General features: G+C 39.8%; 1 protein-coding gene across 1 annotated transcript in view; it reads right to left on the reverse strand.

Annotated features, from left to right (window-relative positions):
- Nucleotides 1-19848, reverse strand: part of WDR70 (WD repeat domain 70) — a gene marked incomplete at its 5' end in the record, with an annotated part of 225358 nt that overhangs the window by 187843 nt on the left and 17667 nt on the right. Inside the window, 2 exons of the mRNA XM_006761792.2 lie at nt 13697-13898; nt 17645-17765. Coding sequence (XP_006761855.1) covers nt 13697-13898; nt 17645-17765 — 323 coding nt within the window. The remainder of the gene's footprint in view (nt 1-13696; nt 13899-17644; nt 17766-19848) is intronic.

Raw genomic sequence — 19848 nt, forward strand, 5'->3', positions numbered from 1 at the left:
CCAAACAGCTGTTGCCCTTAAAACCCCTCCTCAGCCCCCACCTTAGGTTCTGCCTTCACAGTTCACCCAGATTTGGTTCTGACTGGTCGGTTTCTATGCCAGTCAGTATCAAAAGTTCTGCCTCCTAGGCAGCCATTGGTTCCTCACAGTTCACCCTGATTTGGTTCTGATTGGTTGGTTTCTATGCTATTCAGTGTCTCCGGGCCTATTTCTGGGCCTGATCAGAGAGGCGGGGCTGATCAGCAGCCCCCGCGGAGGCCCGGAGAGAAAGAGGCGCAGCTACCGGCCAGGCCCAGAGAGAAAGAGAGAGGGAAGGGCTGATCAACAGCTGCCACGGAGGCTACAGATCAGACCCTGCTTCTCTCTTCAGACCTGATCCACAGTCCCCTAGGCAGTCAGTGCTGGGTCACCACGCCTGCAGCAGCGGCATTCAGTGCTGACTTCCAGTTGGTCGAGCCTTCGGTCATTTTTGATGTTACGGACCCTGGGATTTTATATATTAGGATTATATTATTGTTTTTAAACTCCATGACATTATCAATAAACACAAACAAGACAATTTTCTGTTTACCACACAACAATGGGCAGTAATAAGCCAAGAGGATTTATATCGAAGGACACATTTATTTTCAGCAGCTACCATGACATGCCTTATCATTTCCTAATACCCTAAACATTTTTTTTTATTTTACTTTCTTTTTCAATTACCAACAGTTTACTTTCAACATTATTTTGTATTGGTTTCAGGTGTACTGCATGATGATTAGACAATCAGATACTTTACAAAGTGTTCCCCTGATACTTCCTGTACCCACCTGGCACCATACATAGTTATTCCAATACTAGTGGCCTGGTGCACGAAATTCGTGCACGGGAGTCGGGGCATGCCCGGTCTGCACCCTCTCGCAATCCGGGACCGCTGGCTCGATGTCAGAGAGCCAGTTTCAGCCCAATCCCTGCAGGCCAGGGCGAGGACCACAGTTATATATGTTTATACATAATATGTATTATATAATTTAATCTTATATAGAAGATTAAAGGTCTACTGTCTCAGCAATACAGGACAGAAAATTATCATTTCATGTAATGACCAATATAAAAGTACTTTCTCCTTTTGTAAAGTACCAACCCGACGACCTGATTGCCCCCAACTGCCCCCCTCTGCTGGCCTGATCACCCCCAACTGCCCTCCCCTCTGCCTCGGCCCTTCCACTATGGCTTTGTCTGGGCGGTGGCCTGGAGCTAGCTGGGGCGACCAAAGAAGCCAAACCTCCCGCCCGCTCTGCCGGCTCCGTGGCTCCAGCCAGCGCCTCCATCTTTGTCACGTCAATTTGCATATTCCCTCCTTATTGGCTGTGGGCACTGCCATCTTTACCGCAAAATGATGGTTAATTTGCATATTACTCTTTTATTAGATAGGATTGTTACTATATTCCCGATGCTGTGCTTTATATCACTATGACTATTTTGTACCGTCCAATTAGTGCTTCTTAATACATTCACCTCTTTCACCCAGTCCCCCAACTCCCTTCCTCTCTGGTAACCACCCTAAAGTTTTATATATCTTACTAGAGGCCCAGTGCACGACATTCATGCACTTGGCGGGGGGGGGTGTCCCTCAGCCTGGCCTGCGCCCTTTAGCAGTCTGGGATCCCTTGGGGAATGTCCGGCTGACAGGGAGTGGGCCTAAGCCACAGTTGGACATCCTTAGTGCAGCTGAAGAGGCGGGAGAGATTCCCACCACCGCTGCTGCGCTCACCAGCCTTCAGCCCAGCTTATGGCTGAGCAACACTCCCCCTGTGGGAGTGCACTGACCAGAAGGGAGCAGCTCCTGCATTGAGTGTCTGCCCCCTGGTGGTCAGTACACATCATAGTGACCAGTCGTTTTGCCACTCAGTCGATTTGCATATTACCCTTTTATTATACAGGATAAGCTTACTAGAGGGCTGGTGCACAACATTCGTGCACTGGGGGAGGGGGAAGTCCTCAGCCCAGCCTGTGCCCTCTCGAAATCCGGGACCCCTTGGGGGATGTCTGCCAAGGGGTCCTTAGCACTGCCGCGAAGGCGGGAGAGGCTACTGCCACCACTGCTGTGCTCTCCAGCCATGAGCCCAGTTTCTGGCTGAGTGGTGCCTGTGGGAGCGCACTGACCACCAGGGGCAGCTCCTGCGTTGAGTGTCTGCCCCCTGGTAGTCAGTGCACATATTAGCGACCGATCATCCCACCGTTCAGTTGATTTGCATATTAGGGGTTTTATTATATAGGATTTTTATTACTTGAAATCTAAACCGAACTATGTGATTAACTGTGTAGAACCTGAGCATTTTCACTTATAAAAGTGAAAGAGTCAGGCTAGGTAATTCATGACATTCTACGATGGCGTGGTTTACCTTAAGCATATTCACATCTGGAACTATGAACACTACCCTAGATCCTTCCATGTGGTACATCTTCTTCATTTCCCTCCACATTGCTCATTACCATGATGTTACTTTTTCCATGAAAAAGGTCATTTTTCATTGAAAATATTCACTGGCTCTCCACTGCCTTTAGTAACAATAACTTTTCACAATATTCACATTTTGTTTTAGACACTTTCTATAACATATGACTTACGATTCCAGGTTAAGTTTATAAAATTAATGTTTTTAAGAAGTTTCTGGTCAAAGAGTACAAACTTTCAGTTATAATATGAATTAAGTTCTGGAGATCTAATGTTCATCTTGATGACTATAGTTAATAATACTGTCCCTTCTGTCCCTTGTCACAAGTTTAAAAACCTCACAGCTTGTATAATGTAACCATTTGGGGTCTGCTTTTAACTTGGACTAGTGTAACTCCTTCATGCAATAAACTGAAATTTAAAAAATAAAATAAAAAAATAATACTGCATTATATAGTTGAAATTTGCTAAGATAATAGAACTTGAGTGGTCTCACTACACCCAAAAAAAGAAAAGGTAACTATGTGAGGTGATTAATATGTTAATTAACTTGATTGTGGTGACTATTTTACAAGGTGACATATATCAGACCATCACGTTGTATAACTTAAACACATACAACTTTTATTTGTAAATTATACTTCAATAAAGCTGGAAAATAAAAAAATTATCATTAAAAAACAAAAAATTTCATATATAATTAAAAGTAGATAAACTTTTCTTATAACATACTAATCTCTAAAGCACCTAGCAATATTCCTATGATTTGCAGTGACATCTATTTTTCACTCATTACTTATTAAAGTATGTAAGAGCCCACCCTTACCCAAAGCATTAACAATTCCAGGTAGGAATGAAAGAACAGAGGGGTGCAGCTTGCCAGGAAAGGGGGGTGGCTGGCGATAACAGAATTGAGGAGCAACTTGGCTTTTTAGGGCCCCTACACTGAAACTCCTCCCTCCCCCTCCTTCATCCCCACCTAAAGAGAATGCTTTCTTTTATACCTTTTACAACTATAAAGGAAGAGGAAGAACTTCACTTGCTCAGACTGGGTCCCTGAGGGTTACCATTTGACCTAGTCCTAAAAAAATCCCCAACTCTATGGTGTTGGTAGCAAAGATTTACACATTCTCACATCTTCCCAACTTGAACTAATTATCCCTTGAAAGCCTGAAGTCATTAGCCTCTGTCTACAAAGAAAAAGTGTTTGTTAGAATATTTCATTTGGGAAACAAAGCGCCTTTTAATAGTTGAGCAAAGATTAATACAAGCCTCTCAGCTTGCTATCTCCAGAGTTCTCACAGGAGCTAAAAATGTACTCAAATGCCCTGCAACTCAAAGTGCGGTCAACACAGCAGCAGTAGGGACATCACCCAGGACCTGTAAGAAGTTCTGAATCTCAAGCCTCTCCCCAGACCTTCTCAATCCGAATCTGCTTTCTCACAACGTCCCCAAAGATCTATCTGCATGCACATTAAAGTGTGAGAACAAAGGCTTTCTGAGGTTGTCAATTCATTGCAACACAAGTGCACAGTCTGACTACAGCATGGTACTACTGCTGAGCTACATTATAGAAACATCTTAAGATACTGTCCATAACCTAAAAAATTATATTCCACTGGAAAACCTTGGAAGTGAATATTAGCAAAATTCTTACTCTATAATCCAATTTTCCAAAACTGACAAGTAACATGAGATATTCCAATTCACACACCCTTCATTCAACAGCTACTCAAAAAAAACCTCTTACTGCGTTAAAGAGACAGGGCAAGAAGAAGAGGACAAGAATTTGGATTCTGTCTCTGACTAGTGGCAAGAATGAAAAATCCCTTCTTCTTGGAGCCTCTATTTCCTTCCATCTACTGGATATAAATAATAATAATAGTAACAGCATATACATGCCAGGCACTTTTCAAATAGTGAATAAACTTTTAGTATAATGCCCCGCTGGAGTGGCTCAGTTGGTGGAACGTCTTCCTGTGCACCAAAAAGCTGCCGGGTTAGCTCCTAGTGTGGGGCATGCAGGAGGCAGCTGATTGATGATTCTCTCTCATCATTGATGTTTCTATCTCTCTCTCCTTCTTCTTTCCTCTCTGAAATTAATAAAAAAATATGTTTTTTAAAAAAAGAGAAAGAAAGGCTCCGTGAGGGAACATACAGAGTTGTTAAAACAGAAAGGTCAGTGTGGACAGAGAAGAGTGAAGGGAATGAAGTCAGAGAAATCTGAAGAGCCAAGTCATGCAGGGCTTTAGAGGTCAAGGCAAGAAACTTTGATTTCTTAATAACGTGACTGGAAGAAATGGGAGGGTTTACTAACAGAAACATGACAAGGGAAGCAGGGAAGTAACAAGAGCTGGTACATGTTTTTAAAAGACTGGATTACTCTGGTGATCAGAAAAATAAACCTCTTATCTACCTCATAGACTTAAATCTTAAATTATAAAGAGGCTACCCTTAATATTACTGCCATTAAGCCTTATCCTATGCAGGAATCTGTTACTGATCTAAAACGCTTAAAGACAAAATCAAAAATGAAAAAAAAAGCAAACACCTAGAAATATCTTTATGTTACTATCAAACCATCAAAGAATATAAAGAATTTTTCTGCACTCTTCTTTTTTTCCCCAGTAATTATTTATTCTAGCATTAATCGCAACCTAAACATCACTTATTTCAATTTGTAGCACATCCTGTTTTAAGATTCTTTTTTTTTCTTCCACTGTAGACAGGAGACAGTTGAAAAAAAGTGGATTCCTGACAAAGCTAAAATGCCTCTATTGCCCCCTAGTGTCCATCGTAAAGAATGAATATCTTCACAAGCCAATTTGAAAATGGTAAGGAATACACACTGGATTTTGGAATAGAGCTTCTATCATCCTCTGCTGACAAAATCTTGCACATGTAATTAAATTTCTTTGTTTTAAAGAACATTGATTTTCTCTAATAGAGCTTCTATCATCCTCTGCTGACAAAATCTTGCACATGTAATTAAGTTTCTTTGTTTTAAAGAACACTGATTTTCTCTGAAGTTAAAATCACAATGTTTTTAAATTTTTTTCTTTCCAATAAGCTATAGTTAAATTAAAATTAGTCATTAATCAAATACTGTTAATGATGATGAAAACAATGATAAAACCTAGCAATTTAGAGTGCTTAGTATGGGTCAATCCCTACATTTAGGGTTGACATGAATATTCTCATTCTCATATCAACTCCTGGGAACTAAGGATAGAGGGGTTTTTTTCCATTTTTTACTCTTAAACCATCCCCATGCCTGAGGGAAAGAAACTGACTGATACAGGTGGTTGGCAATGACCAAGGCCAACGGGATGAGGAGCCTCGGGCCAGAAGTCACAGAAGTGCAGTGGTGGCCCCAACTTGGACTCCCCACCACAGAACGTGCCAGCCAGGGAGTCAGAGAAAGTTCATGGAAAACAGGTGCTCACAACTAAAAAGTCACTGTTACATCTAGTCTTTAGTTACAGTCATAAAAAGTCAACTTTCAGTTTTCTGTAGTACTGGGAAACAGGATAGCAAGGATAATGAAAATCCTCAATAATCCCAAAGTCTCCATTTAATTATAAGTTACAACCTTCTCTACCTTAAAAAAAACACACAGAGAGAATTATGTAGAAGTAATAAATATGATTTAACAATGATTTTTCACCTCTTTTCTCTGAACCTACCAACTTAAATTTTTATTCACTTATTAAATTCAGAGAAAAAAATAATAAACCTTCAACTATTAAATACTTCGAGTTATTTAATAGTTGGTGTAGTTTGACAAAATTCAATAATGATTTGCATATGATTTTCATTTGTATTATATTTGAAAGAACAATTTTATTAATAGTATTGTATGTAAGTAAATTGGAATAAAGTAAGAATGAGTGAAAAGCAAGTTTGTCATCAAAAGAAATCATGATATACATTAACATTTCCAAACCAAGGACTTCAACACTAACACTAATCCAACTACTAACCAACAACTGAAATTAAACGCATATAAAAACACACAAAAATAAGGCCTTAGCTGCATAGCTCAGTTGGTTAGAGCATCATCCTGACATCAGGGTTGCAGCTTCAATCCCCAGTCTGAGCACATACAAGAATCCATCAATGAATGCATAAATAATTGAAACAACAAATGGATGTTTCTCTCTGTGTGTCTATTTCTCATCAATAAATAAAAACAAAAAATCATAATCAAGCATTATAATTCTTAATGTAACTACTAATTATGTTCTTTTGGAAAACTGATATTTTCCTCCCAATTCTAGTGCTATCAAAAACTCATGTTTAAAAAGTTATGTTACGCCGAAACCGGTTTGGCTCAGTGGATAAAGCGTCGGCCTGCGGACTGACGGGTCCCAAGTTTGATTCCGGTCAAGGGCATGTACCTGGGTTACAGGCACATCCCCAGTAGGAGATGTGCAGGAGGCGCCTGATTGTTACTATTCTGCTCACTGTGATACTGCAGAGAAATTATTCTTCATCACTGCTTAACAAAATCATTGTACATGCTTAATGCTTAATCACCACTTGTATTATTTCATTTCATTTTTTCCAGTTTCTTTGCATTATTGTGTCTCTGTTACTGGTTTTTAAGAGCTTGTTTATGACTAAAGATGTTAACCATTTCTCATGCATTGCAAATGAAATACCATGTTTTTTGTTACTATTTTACTCTAGTGTTTTACTTTTTGGTTGTATCAAACTTGTATATTAAATATAATCATGATCTGTTTTTAAAGTAAGTTATGTTACTGGGAGGGGTATAAAGAACTATTTTTATGTGATGGAAATGTCCTATATCTTGTGCGTATAATTGTCAAAAACTCATCAAACTGAACCCTTAAAGTACTGTACACATTGCATTTAAATTGCATCTCAATAAAAACCATCACATTTTTCAAAAATTTTTGTGAGGCCCTGACCGGTTTGGCTCAGTGGATAGAGCGTCAGCCTGCGGACTGAAGGGTCCCAGGTTCGATTCCGGTCAAGGGCATGTACCTTGGTTGCGGGCAAATCCCCAGTTGAGGGTGTGCAGGAGGCAGCTGATCGATGTTTCTCTCTCATCGATGTTTCTAACTCTCTATCCCTCTCCCTTCCTCTCTGTAAAAAATCAATAAAATATATTTTTTAAAAAAAATTTTGTGAGACTGCTAAAGAAGAGAAAACTACAACTACTTTTGGTCTCATTTGGCAGGTAGGTTCATAAGCAGTTATACTTTATACAATTAAATTAACTAATTAATGTAACTGGACTGTGGGGCAGCTCTCATAATTATTAAACCACTATCTAACGAAAGTATAAGCTTAGGGTAAGGCACATAGAATGGTCCTTACAGAAAAAGGTGTCTAGTTACCTTTCTATGCTCACATTTCCTTGGTTCACACTACCATCCCACTTCCATTTTCCATTTAAAAACTGGGGATTCATATGACACAAAGAGAGAACACTCTCAAAGGTCATAAAATAAACTTTTCAATTATAAAAACCAAATATGCTCTATTCCTCTTGACAAATATTTACTCTGTATGTACTATATAAAAAACACTGCACTAGAGGTTGTAAGTTTTTCAATGTTACTATGTCATTTATATACAAGTGCCTGTATTTCTTACTTTTTTTTTTTTTTAGAGTGGGAAAGAGAGAGGGAGAGATAGAAACATCAATGATGAGAGAGAATCATTGATTGGCTGCCTACTGCACGCCCCCTACTGGGGATGGAGCCCGCAACCAGAGCATATGCCCCCGACTAGAATAGAACCCAGGACCCTTCAGTCCACAGGCCGACGCTCTATCCACTGAGCCAAACCCGGAAGGCCAAGTCCCGATATTTGAGGTCATCACATATGACTGCAAAGGGGAGGCAGAGGAGTTAAGACAAGCACACAAGTGATGATTTAACAAGGACAATGGTTTAAGTTTCTATGGAAGGCAGAAACAGGCCTGAGAAGTAACACATGCAGCTGGCAACTGGAGAGGCTGCCTGGAGGAAATCACATTTGAAAAGGCCCCTAAAGGCTGAACAGAATTTTAACAAGCAGAGCCTGGAGGAATGAAAAGGAAACATTAAATTTTTTATCAGTCTCTACTCAAAACTAGCAGACTCCTTTCTCAGAGAAAATTAATGGGCAAATAGGAATTGGTGAGGTCGGATACATTTACAAATCAGACCTTCTATTTATTAATTAGCCTATATCAGTGGTTGGCAAACTGTGGCTCGCGAGCCACATGCAGCTCTTTGCCCCCTTGAGTGTGGCTCTTCCACAAAATAGCTCGGGCGGGTGCGCACGTACAGTGCGATTGAAACTTAGTGGCCCATGCGCAGAAGTCGGTATTTTGTGGATGAGCCACACTCAAGGGGCCAAAGAGCCGCATGTGGCTTGCGAGCCGCAGTTTGCCGACCACGGGATATTGATGAAACATTAGGCATATCCTTGAAAAACATTCTGAATTCCTGATAGAGGCAGTGCTAAATGGGGACAAATCATATGTAAGTTGTGGAAAACACTAAAAGAGACCAGCGAGCAGGTAAAACACCCTTAAAAATGATACCAGCCCTAACTGGTTTGGCTCAGTGGATAGAGCATCAGCCTGCGGACTCAAGGGTCCCAGGTTCGATTCCGGTCAAGGGCATGTACCTTAGTTGCGGGCACATCCCCAATAGTATGCAGGAGGCAGCTGATTGATGTTTCTCTTTCATCGATGTTTCTAACTCTCTATCCCTCTCCCTTCCTCTCTGTAAAAAATCAATAAAATATATTTTAAAAATAAAATAAAAATAAAAATGATAGCATCACTCAACTGAGAAAACACTTCTTATTTATTTCCAGTACAGCTTGCTGCACTACAGGGGCTCATTCCCATGAGGTGAAACCATTTAAAATGCACTGTCTCTGCTAGCTGTCTAACTGGAAATCCTTTTGTAACGTTAAGTCATTTTCTTGGGAAGAGGTGCTACCACAGGTTGACTGGGGAATGGCTTACCTGCGGAGCCTTTGCTACAACACAGACTGCAGGTGTTGAGGCAGGGTCCAGCCCAGACCTACTGAGTCCATCTCCAGATTACACAGCCTAAGCAGGCTTATTTCTTCGTTACCAAAGGTGATTCTTACAATAAGATTAAGAACCACTGGGTTAAAAAAAATTATCTTAAAAAATATTTTTCCATTAATTTCAATAATACTTGCTGAAATATTTAGCCACTCAAGTATGTGAACTTGGCCGCTTTCCTACTCAGTAGACTGTCTCAGTGCTTTGCAAGTATCTGAGCAAGAAAAGAATCAAATTATACTCTGAAATCCCCAGATGGAGTCCTGGCTGCTGTGGTGATTTATTTTCACTCATTTAGGGAATGAGTGCTATTATTTGCCATGTGACACATGTTACAAATAGTTTAATCGTGAAGCAGTGAGGAAAAGGGGATTGGAATGAAAGATCCTAGAGGCAAAGAGACAAGCTAAGTGGTAGAAAATAAAAGTTTGACCTTAGATATTGAATTTAGAAGACTGTTAGAGCTTAAATGTGGACCTGCTTCATGAGGGGTTAGAAAGCTGGACCTGAAGTTCAAATGAGATGGGGCAATCCTTCAGCTGCTCTGAGTGAATAGGAGTCATGAGGACCAGAAGCTGTAAGAAACTCACCTCGGGACAAATGTGAAATGGTAAGGTAAGCAAGGACACGTCCTCCAGGGATGCTCATGGTTAGAGAAACATGAGACACGGGAAGTAGTAAAAGAGACTAGGAGAAAGGTAAGCACTATCAGAGAAGGGGTTTGCCTGCTTTACTCACTGCTGTGTCCCCAACTCCTGGAAAGTTCCCAATTCATAAGAGGTGCTCAATAAATATCAGCTGAATAAACAAAGAGACAGGCCGCAGACCAATAGTATAAAGAAATGCCAAAGGAAGAGTTTCGAGGAAGGAGAAGTCACCATTGTCCAAGACTGCAGAGGAGCAGAATGAGAATCGGGAGGGCCTTTGGATTTGGGGATCTGGAGTTTGTCACTGGAAATCTCTGTGAGAAGAGTTCGGGTGAAGCGGTAAGGGCAGAAAACAACAAAGATTTAAGAAGAAAACTGTGGTGATAAAACAGAGGTGGCAAATATACAGCATGTCCCCCAAAAATGTATACACACTTGAACTTTCTATTACATTTTGAAAGGAAATGTATTTTAATAAGCACAGCCTTCATGACTATTCAAAGTGTATATACATTTGGGGGACATCCTATAGACGCTGCTTTTGAGACATTTAGTGATAAAGAGGAGGGAAATTGTATGGCATGAAAGGAAAACTAAGTTATAGGAAGATTTCAGTATGCTTGCAAACTTAGAACCAAGGACAAGTAGAAAGGAAAAAGCTGAAAGCACAGAAGGAAATAAAAGGCAGAAATGTGATGGTGAAGAATCCAAGTACGAGCCCAGCCAGTGTGGCTCCGTGATTGAGTGTTGACCTATGAACCAAGAGGTCAAGGTTTGGTTCCTGGTCAGGGCACATGCCTGGGTTTCAGTCTACATCCCCAAGTAGAGGGTGTGCGGGAGGCAACCGATCAATAATTCTCTCTGATCATTGTTGTTTTTCTCTCTCTCCATCTCCTTTCCTCTCTCGGAAATCAATAAAAACATATCAAAAAAAGAAGCCAAGTATGAGAGGAAAAAAAGGAGGAAATCAAAGGTACCATAAAATGATTAAGCCTTGATAGGTAGATGGGACAATTCTTACATATCTCAAATTGTAAAAATATAACTAGCATTCTGATATGAGACAATCTTTTATAATTTTGTTTAGAATTACCTCAAACAGATTTCCTTAAGTAAATAAATTCAGTTCCTGAATCAAGAAAAAAAAAATTGCCCTAACCGGTTTGGCTCAGTGGATAGATGTTGGCCTATGGGCTGAAGGATCCCAGGTTCGATTCTGGTCAAGGGCACATGCCTTGGTTGCATGCAAGTGGCAACCAATCAATGATTCTCTCTCATCATTGATGTTTCTATCTCTCTCTCTCCCTCTCCCTTCCTCTCTGAAATCAATTTAAAAAAATTCTTTTTTTAAAAAGAAACAAAAAATTATTAAACCCTAAGTCCAACCAACCACAAAAACAAGATTCTTCCAAAGGCCAGGAAGACTTAACCTCAGTGTTAAGACATAGGCCAAATACTGCAAATTACCTAAATTAATCATGTTAATTTGTCTAGATCCCACAACATTTATACTGAAGACAATAAACAACAGATTTCCTTTGCCTATGACCCTTGACTCTATTATTGCTGGAGGTAGCCAGCTGCCAATATCCCAAATATCAAATACAATACAGTGGAAAACTTGTGTTCTCACTCAGAACCTAAAAAAAAGCCTGAGGGTGCAACTCATCTACTATCAAACCACAGAATCTAAAAACTGAAGGCCTTCATGCAAGGCCAACATAATTTATCCAAATCTAGGAAAACCACTGAAACACCACACTCACAACATTCAAATTCCCAAGCTATCTACTTCACCCACCATGTCTGCCAGCTTGGGAAACGCTAGGTGTGCTATGTCTGAATGAGAACTGGAAAATAAATAAGGAATCTCCCAGTCCTGTTTTGTCTCCCTTCTGAAGCTTCAGAGTTAATCCACAAACAATACTAATAAGCTCTGCATTACCCATTAGTGCACACTTTAAAACTGAGGCTGCTTTGGCACACATCACCAACAGTCTTGCTTTGATTTGCATATTAATTTATCAGCCTTTTCTTTTTACTATCCTATATAATAAAAGGGTAAGACGCAAATTGACTCTAACGGTGGAACGACTGGTCGCTATGATGCACACTGACCACCAGGGGGCAGATGCTCAACGCAGGAGCTGCCCCCTGGTGGTCAGTGAGCTTCCACAGGGGGAGCACCACTCAGCCAGAAGTCGGCTCATGGCTGGCAGTGGCAGGAGCCTTTCCCGCCTCTATAGCAGCGCTAAAGATGCCCGACTGATGGCTTAGGCCCGCTCCCCGGGCAGTCAGACACCCCCCGAGAGGTTCCAGACTATAGAGGGCACAGGCTGGGCTGAGGGACCCCCTGACTGCACCAATTTTCGTGCACCAGGCCTCTAGTTTACAATAAAAGACATCATAAAAAAGACAATGATTTCTTTCCATTAAGAATCAATGCAAATAATCTTATAAAAACAACCCAGCAAGCTGTTAATCTCTTGACAGACATTCATTAGAGCCATGAAAAGCTAAAGCTTACAAATGGGTTTCTGAGTCCCATACCAAGGCATGTTTTTACTTCTCTGCATAGCTGCACTTTAGGTTTACTCACACATCAGTTCCACGTCAAAGGTCTGGTCTTTTTATTTATCAACTTTCTATTCTAGACAACTTGAATTTTCCCATCGTGTTGAATCTATTCTTGTACACTGTGCCTTTGTTCCTGCCATTCACTCTACGTAGACAGGATGTGACCTATCCCCACCATGTCTACCAAAATGTCACCCTCTACGCGGCTCATTCAAATTCCAGCTCCTCCAGAAAGTACTTCTATGTACTGCTCTCTGAATTTTATCTCATCAGCCTCATCTTTCCACTTGCCCCTACTAAGCAAACTCAGCCATACACTAATCACATGACATTTCACCACCATATCATGCACTTGCATAGATTTTGGCCTTCACTTCAGCAAATTTTTCCTGCTCCCAACACCTGTCTTCCATTCTCTGTTCTGAATGGTTTCATTTACGTTTTTTCCTTTTACTATTTTTGAGGCTATACAATTTACTTCTATTCTTTTAACAATTATTCTTAAAAATGCAATGTACATGCTTGACTTAAACTAATTTTGCTTGAAGTTAACTAATATCTCTAGTCTCCTCCAAATAATACAAGGACTTCAAAATGAACTGATTCTACTATCTTATCTTCCACATTATTTTCCAGAATAATTTTAGGTCCATTTTGCTTTTAAATCCTCAAATTTATTCATCATTACCATTATTTAAACTCAAGGCTTACATAAATTTAATAAAATGTTTATTAATCAATTTCTTTTTTAACACATTGCTTCCGGCCCTCCACTTATTATTTTTGAATTCTATTTCTTTATTCCTGAAGTACATCCTTTACAGTTCTTTCAACAAGGGCTTTCAGTAACTCAGATTTTTTCCTTTTAATTTGCTCTCACTTATGAATAACAGATAACAGTCTAGCAGGGAATTGATGTCTACATTACTCTAAAGAAACTACTCCACTGAATTCTTAAATACTTACTTCCTCCTCTTCTGAATCACCACCATCATCATCATCATCATCACCATCTTCCTCTTCCTCGTGAAGAGGTGGAGGTAAACGACCAATAGCTTGCTCCATACGATCAACAGGTTCTTCTGCCATGGTAGGGGGTAAAGGAGGGCCAATCAACTCATCATCAGAGGAATCGGAACTCTCTTCACTTCCACTACTGCTTGTATCACTGAAAATACAAACACAGAACTCTTTGCCTCTGCGGCAACAAAGCACACTCTAGAGATGGTACTGATTTTTCAGGAAACCCCGACTCTGCTTTAACAGCTGAGTGCTAAAATTGTTTTCACCTTAAGAACATACTAAAAAACTTATTTTACCTACTTATCTTACCTACACATAAATTAAAGTCAGAAATAAAGGCCATCGCAGAACAATCGGGATGTGAAAGAAAAACTGCAAGGCTCTACATCCACAGGAAAAAACCACTCTCTACTATATTTGAATCCAATCACTATTTGCACCAAAGGTGAATAAGGCCAGTCATGTAAGAAAGTTAATATTATTCCCAGAATGTTTCAATATATTTTTTGAAATACAAATTATTTCTCAGTTCTCATCCAAGTTTGCTGAGTTGCTAAAATGCTAAATGTAACATTCAGGATTCTAAAAATATCTTATTCAGGGAGGTATCATATTGATTCTCTATTGTTTTTCTACCCAGCACACCAGAGAACTAACACACACTCTCAGTAAGGTCTTTATCAAACACCTGTAAGTATTCTGGAAGCCACCACCATCCACCATCCCTCCACCTCCTACCCCATCCCAAAGGGTTGAGAATTGCATTCATAACTGTATCAATTAAACTATCAAATATTTTATAGGACTCAAAAGTGTCACTGCCTTCTAATAAAGTATTTCCAGTAAGCTCCATGAAAACAAAAATTTCTCTCCTTTGTGTTCATTGCTATGTCTCTAGCACCCAAATGATGCCTGGCATAAATCGGATTTTTCTTTTAATTTTTATCCTGAAAGGAATACATTCTCACATGCATGCTCTCCTTATACAAAGGTAGGAACTAGCAAACCTCTATAGAGAGTTTCCCTTTGTTCTTGCAACAGCTCCAGCCCCACAGGCTCCCTAAGTAAGTAGGGTAAGCCTGGTTCAGCCCAGGGTCTTTGCCTGGCAGCGCCCTCTGTTGGAACTGACTGCATAGGGCCTCTTTCTCTTCATCAAGGTCTCATCAAATATCGCCTCCGCAAAGAGGTCCTCTAAACTTTCAAACACACCCTATCAGTCACTATTACCTCAATTACCTTACTTTGATTATCTTTATTACCTACATGCTAAGTTATCTCATTTGAGTGTTTATTTATTGTTTAAATCTGTTATCCATCCCTTCAAATATCCCCACAATCATATGAGCAGAGTTCCATCTGACTTGCTAGCTGCTGTATCCCCAGTGCCTGAAGCAGTGCCTAAGCCACAAGATATTCAACACATAAGTAATGGTTGGGGGAATGAATAAATCTTTATTAAAGCATTCACACTCCCAAATTTTCTCCCTGTGATTAAATCAGTTTTCCAGCTGTACTGGTTCAGAAGTCAGACTTTCTCAATGCAAAATTATTCAAGCCATAGAACTCTAAACTGAAATGCTAATCCATAGCATCCATGCTTTAACTGAGTTAACTAGTTCAGAAGAAAGCATTGAACTAAGAACTGCATGGAGCCATGCTGATTTCATGGCTGATTATGCAGGCCTAATACCCACATGAATCTGGATGGAATGCATCAGCTTCTTCTCTATGGAGCTTCTAACTCCATTTCTGTCTTTTTGCTTCTAATGTACACAAGCCAAAAAAATAAACAATCCTTAACATATTTTCAATATTCTGAAAAACAAAGTCCATGAAACTATGTCCAGAAATATCTCTGACAGAAAACAGAACACATTCCATGTTTAAAAATGCCTTTGACTCAATATGGTACCAAATACGAACCAGAGTCTGGCCGGTGTGGCTCAGTTGAGCACTGACCTATGAAACAGGAGATTACGGTTCAATTGCAGGTCAGGTCACATGCCTGGGCTGTGGGCTCCATCCCAAGTGTGGGGCATGCAGGAGGCAGCCAATCAATGATTCTCTCTCATCATTAATGTTTTTCTCTCTCCCTCCCCCTTCCTCTCTGAAATCAATGAAATATATTTTTAAACATATACATATGAACCATAGCCTGAGAAACAATATGTATTAGATGAAAAGACAGTTAAGAATCAAATCCTAATTTTTTTCTCAGCTGACTTTTTAAAAGACACCTTAGCTAAGCAATAAATAAGATGTATAGCTGTACAACTGCAACATAGGAAGCAAATTCATCATTGATGCTTTTATCTCTCTCTTCCTCTCCCTTCCTCTCTGAAATCAATGAAAACAAACAACAACAAAAAAAAAAACACGAGAGATTGTTAACAGCAGGGAGGGAGCAGTAAGTAGGTGGAGCAAGAAGATGTTTAGGGCCGTGAAACCATTCTGATAGATACTATAATAGTAGAGATACATGTTATTATATATCTGTCCAAACCATAGAATGTACACCACCAAAGGCGAACCCTCATGGAAACTATGAATTCTGAGTGATAGTGATGTGTTAGTGTAGGTTCGTTAACTGTAACAAATGTACCACTTGGGTGGGGGATGCTCATAACGGGGAAGGCTATAAATGTATGGGAGCAGGAGGCATATGGAAAAATCTCCATATCTTCTGCTCAATTTTGCTATGATTCTAAAACTGCACTTAAAAATAAAGTCTATTAAATAAAAAATTTTAAACATTCAAAATAAAGAGGCTGGCAAAATTGATTATCCATGTGAAGGAAAAAATAAGAACTGGATGACAACTTCAGATTATCCACAATTTTATTTATGTTAATTAAATACTTAAATATGAAAAATAAAACTTCAAGCCAAAACCGGTTTGGCTAAGTGGATAGAGCATCAGTCTGCGGACTGAAGGGTCCCAGGTTTGATTCCGGTCAAGGGCATGTACCTGGGTTGTGGGCACATCCCCAGTAGGAGATGTGCTGTAGGCAGCTGATCGATGTTTCTTTCTCATCGATGTTTCTAACTATCTCTCTCCCTTCCTCTCTGTAAAAAATCAATAAAATATATTTAAAAAAATAAAAAATAAAACTTCAAAACTTTAGAAGAAAATACCAGAAATAATGACTACAGAGTTAAGGACTCATTACTTTTTTTTTTTTTTTTTAAATATATTTTATTGATGTTTTACAGAGAAGAAGAGAGAGAGAGAGAGAGTTAGAAACATCGATGAGGGAGAAACATCGATCAGCTGCCTCCTGCACATCTCCTACTGGGGATGTGCCTGCAACCCAGGTACATGCCCTTGACCGGAATCGAACCTGGGACCTTTCAGTCCGCAGGCCGATGCTCTATCCACTGAGCCAAACCGGTTTCGGCAAGGACTCATTTCTTAAACAAATCATAAAAGCACAGCCCTGGCCTGTGTAGCTCAGTTGGTTGGAGCATTGTCCTTACACCAAGTTTGTGGGTTTGATTCCCAGTCTGGGCACATACCAGAGATAACCGATCAATGTTTCTCTCTTATATCTCTCTCTCTCTCAATCTCCTCCTCCTATTCTCCCTTCCTCTCTCTCTAAAAATCAGTGGAAAAAGTGTCCTCTGGTGAGGATTACAAAAAAAAAGGCACAGATTTCAATATTGCATCTGGAAAACTTTAGAAAACCTCAACTGATTCAGTGTGACACAGGACCCTCTCATGATCCTAGGGATATACTATACTATTGCCTAAAGTGGGAGAAGTTATGCAAGCTTTTAATATCAGGAACCTTAAAAAAATAATAATAATAATATCAGGAACCTTGCCTAACTTGTGTTATGAACACTTAGAAAATGATCGTTAAACAGAATCCTTTTGAGAAAGTCAAGCACCTGGAAGATGATTTAGAGCAATCTCTGACCACATTTGAGCCTGAAGATGTAGGTTCAATATCTTCATTTTGCCTTCTTAATTCTTTCTCTCTGTTCATTTCTTCCTCTTTTTCTCTTGCCTCTGAAAAGATAAAAATAAATTTCCAACAGTTAAAACTTCAAAATTTGTCAGTTATTAAGAAGGTTGAAAATTAACAGTCATGAAAATGTAACAGTGTTATCACTAAAAGCAAAAAATTATCACCATAAATACCCAACACTGGGAAAATAAGTGAATTACTGTATATCAACATAATCCTATGTAATAAAAAGGTAATATGCAAATAGACTGAATGGTGGAATGACTGGTCGCTGTGGTGTGCACTGAACACCAGGGGGCAGACGCTCAATTCAGGAGCTGACCCCTGGTCTCAGTGCACTCCCACAGGGGGAGCGCCGCTCAGCCAGAAGCCAGGCTGACAGCTCGCAGCTGCCAAGTACAGTGGTGGTGGTGGGAGCCTCTCCCACCTCTGTGGCAGCGACATCCTCTGAGGGCTCCTGAACTGTGAAAGGCCACAGGCTGGGCTGAGAGACACTCCCCTACCCCCAGGACACGAATGTCGTGCACCACGCCTCTAGTATAAAAAATAGCCAATACAAGTAATGATAAAAAATGTACAAACCTTGGAAAATATTAACAAATATGCTCAATAAAATTAGTATGTGATTAAACTATGAACCTGGATTACACTCTGTAGAAAGATGTGGGAAGAGATAAGTAAAAAAGTGTTCAATGGTAAGATTTGATGTAATTCCACTTTTTAATTTTTTTTGTCAATTATAGTTTATATTCAATATTATTTTATTTTAGTTTCAGGTGTACAGCATAGTGGTTAAACAACCATGTACTTTACAAAGTGTCCCCCTGATATTTCAAGTACCTAACCTGGCACCATACATATTTATTTACCATATTTCCTATGCTGTTCTTCACATCCCCACGTAATTTCACTTTTTATTTCTATTGCTTTAAACCATAAATTCAGCACTTTGTTCATTTCTGAATTCCCCACACTCGAGTTTTGGTCAGAGACTTCCTACCAAAATCATGAGAAAATGTCAGTTACATTAGGTTTGTAGAGTTGTTTACCTTGGAAAGACAAAAGTTTATCCAAGGAAATTTAATCTCTTTCTTTTGATCATCAAACTCTACAATGGGGAATACACAGGAAGTAAATGAGTTATAGAAAGAGTCCGATTCTCACCTGATACTATCTTCAATCGCCTGAGATAATCTTTAACAATTTTTCCGTAATAATGCAAAACAATACACCCAAACTTAAGAAGTATCAAAGGGCACTTATTAGAATGTTGTACTCTTCAGAGTCTTCCCTTGCTTGGATATGAAGGATGAGAAACAAGGAGATAACCAGCAAATGTCCACAACTAATTAGTCTTTTATTTCAAACTTAAGGCCCAGTGCAAAAAATTTGTGCACTGTGGCAGGGAGGGGGGGTGTGTCCCTCAGCCCACCTGCACCCTCTCACAATCCAGGACCCCTCACTCCTTACACTCGGCTTACTGCTCCTTTGTGCTGCCATGCAGGTGGGAAAGGCTCCTGCCACCACCACTGTACTCACCAGCCATGAGCCTGGCTTTCTGGCTGTGGGAGCACACTGACCACCAGGGGGCAGCTCCAGCATTGAGAATCTGCCCCCTTGTGGCACCCTTCCCCTGGCTGCTGGCACCAGTTTTCCTCTGGCACCTGGGACCCAGGCCTTCGCCCCAGACAGAGCCTTCAGTCTTCGCTCTGCCGCTTCGTCCCTATGTATGCAAATTAGCCGCCATCTTGGTTGGGCTAATTTGCATACTCTCCTGATTGGCTGGTGAGCAGAGCAGACGGTCAATTTACATGTTTGTCCATTATTAGGTAAGATTGTTCTAATTATTTTGAGTTTAACTTTTTATTTTTTTGATAAATTTTAATGGGAAAGATTAGATTATTGATTTTTAGCAATTGTTGTTTCATAGACTTATATATTTGAAAGACTTACAGAACTCAAAATATCCTTCTGAACATTTTGTTAGCTGTATTCCACAGACTTGATATGATGTTTCTATTAATATTCAATTTGAGATATATTCTGATTTCTACCAATGATTTCTTCTTTGACTCATGGTTTGATTATGTGTGTGGTTTAAATTTAAAAGATGGAGGGAGTTTC

The sequence above is a fragment of the Myotis davidii genome, unplaced genomic scaffold (genome assembly GCF_000327345.1).
Source record: "Myotis davidii unplaced genomic scaffold, ASM32734v1 scaffold496, whole genome shotgun sequence".
Taxonomy (NCBI): Eukaryota; Metazoa; Chordata; class Mammalia; order Chiroptera; family Vespertilionidae; genus Myotis; species Myotis davidii.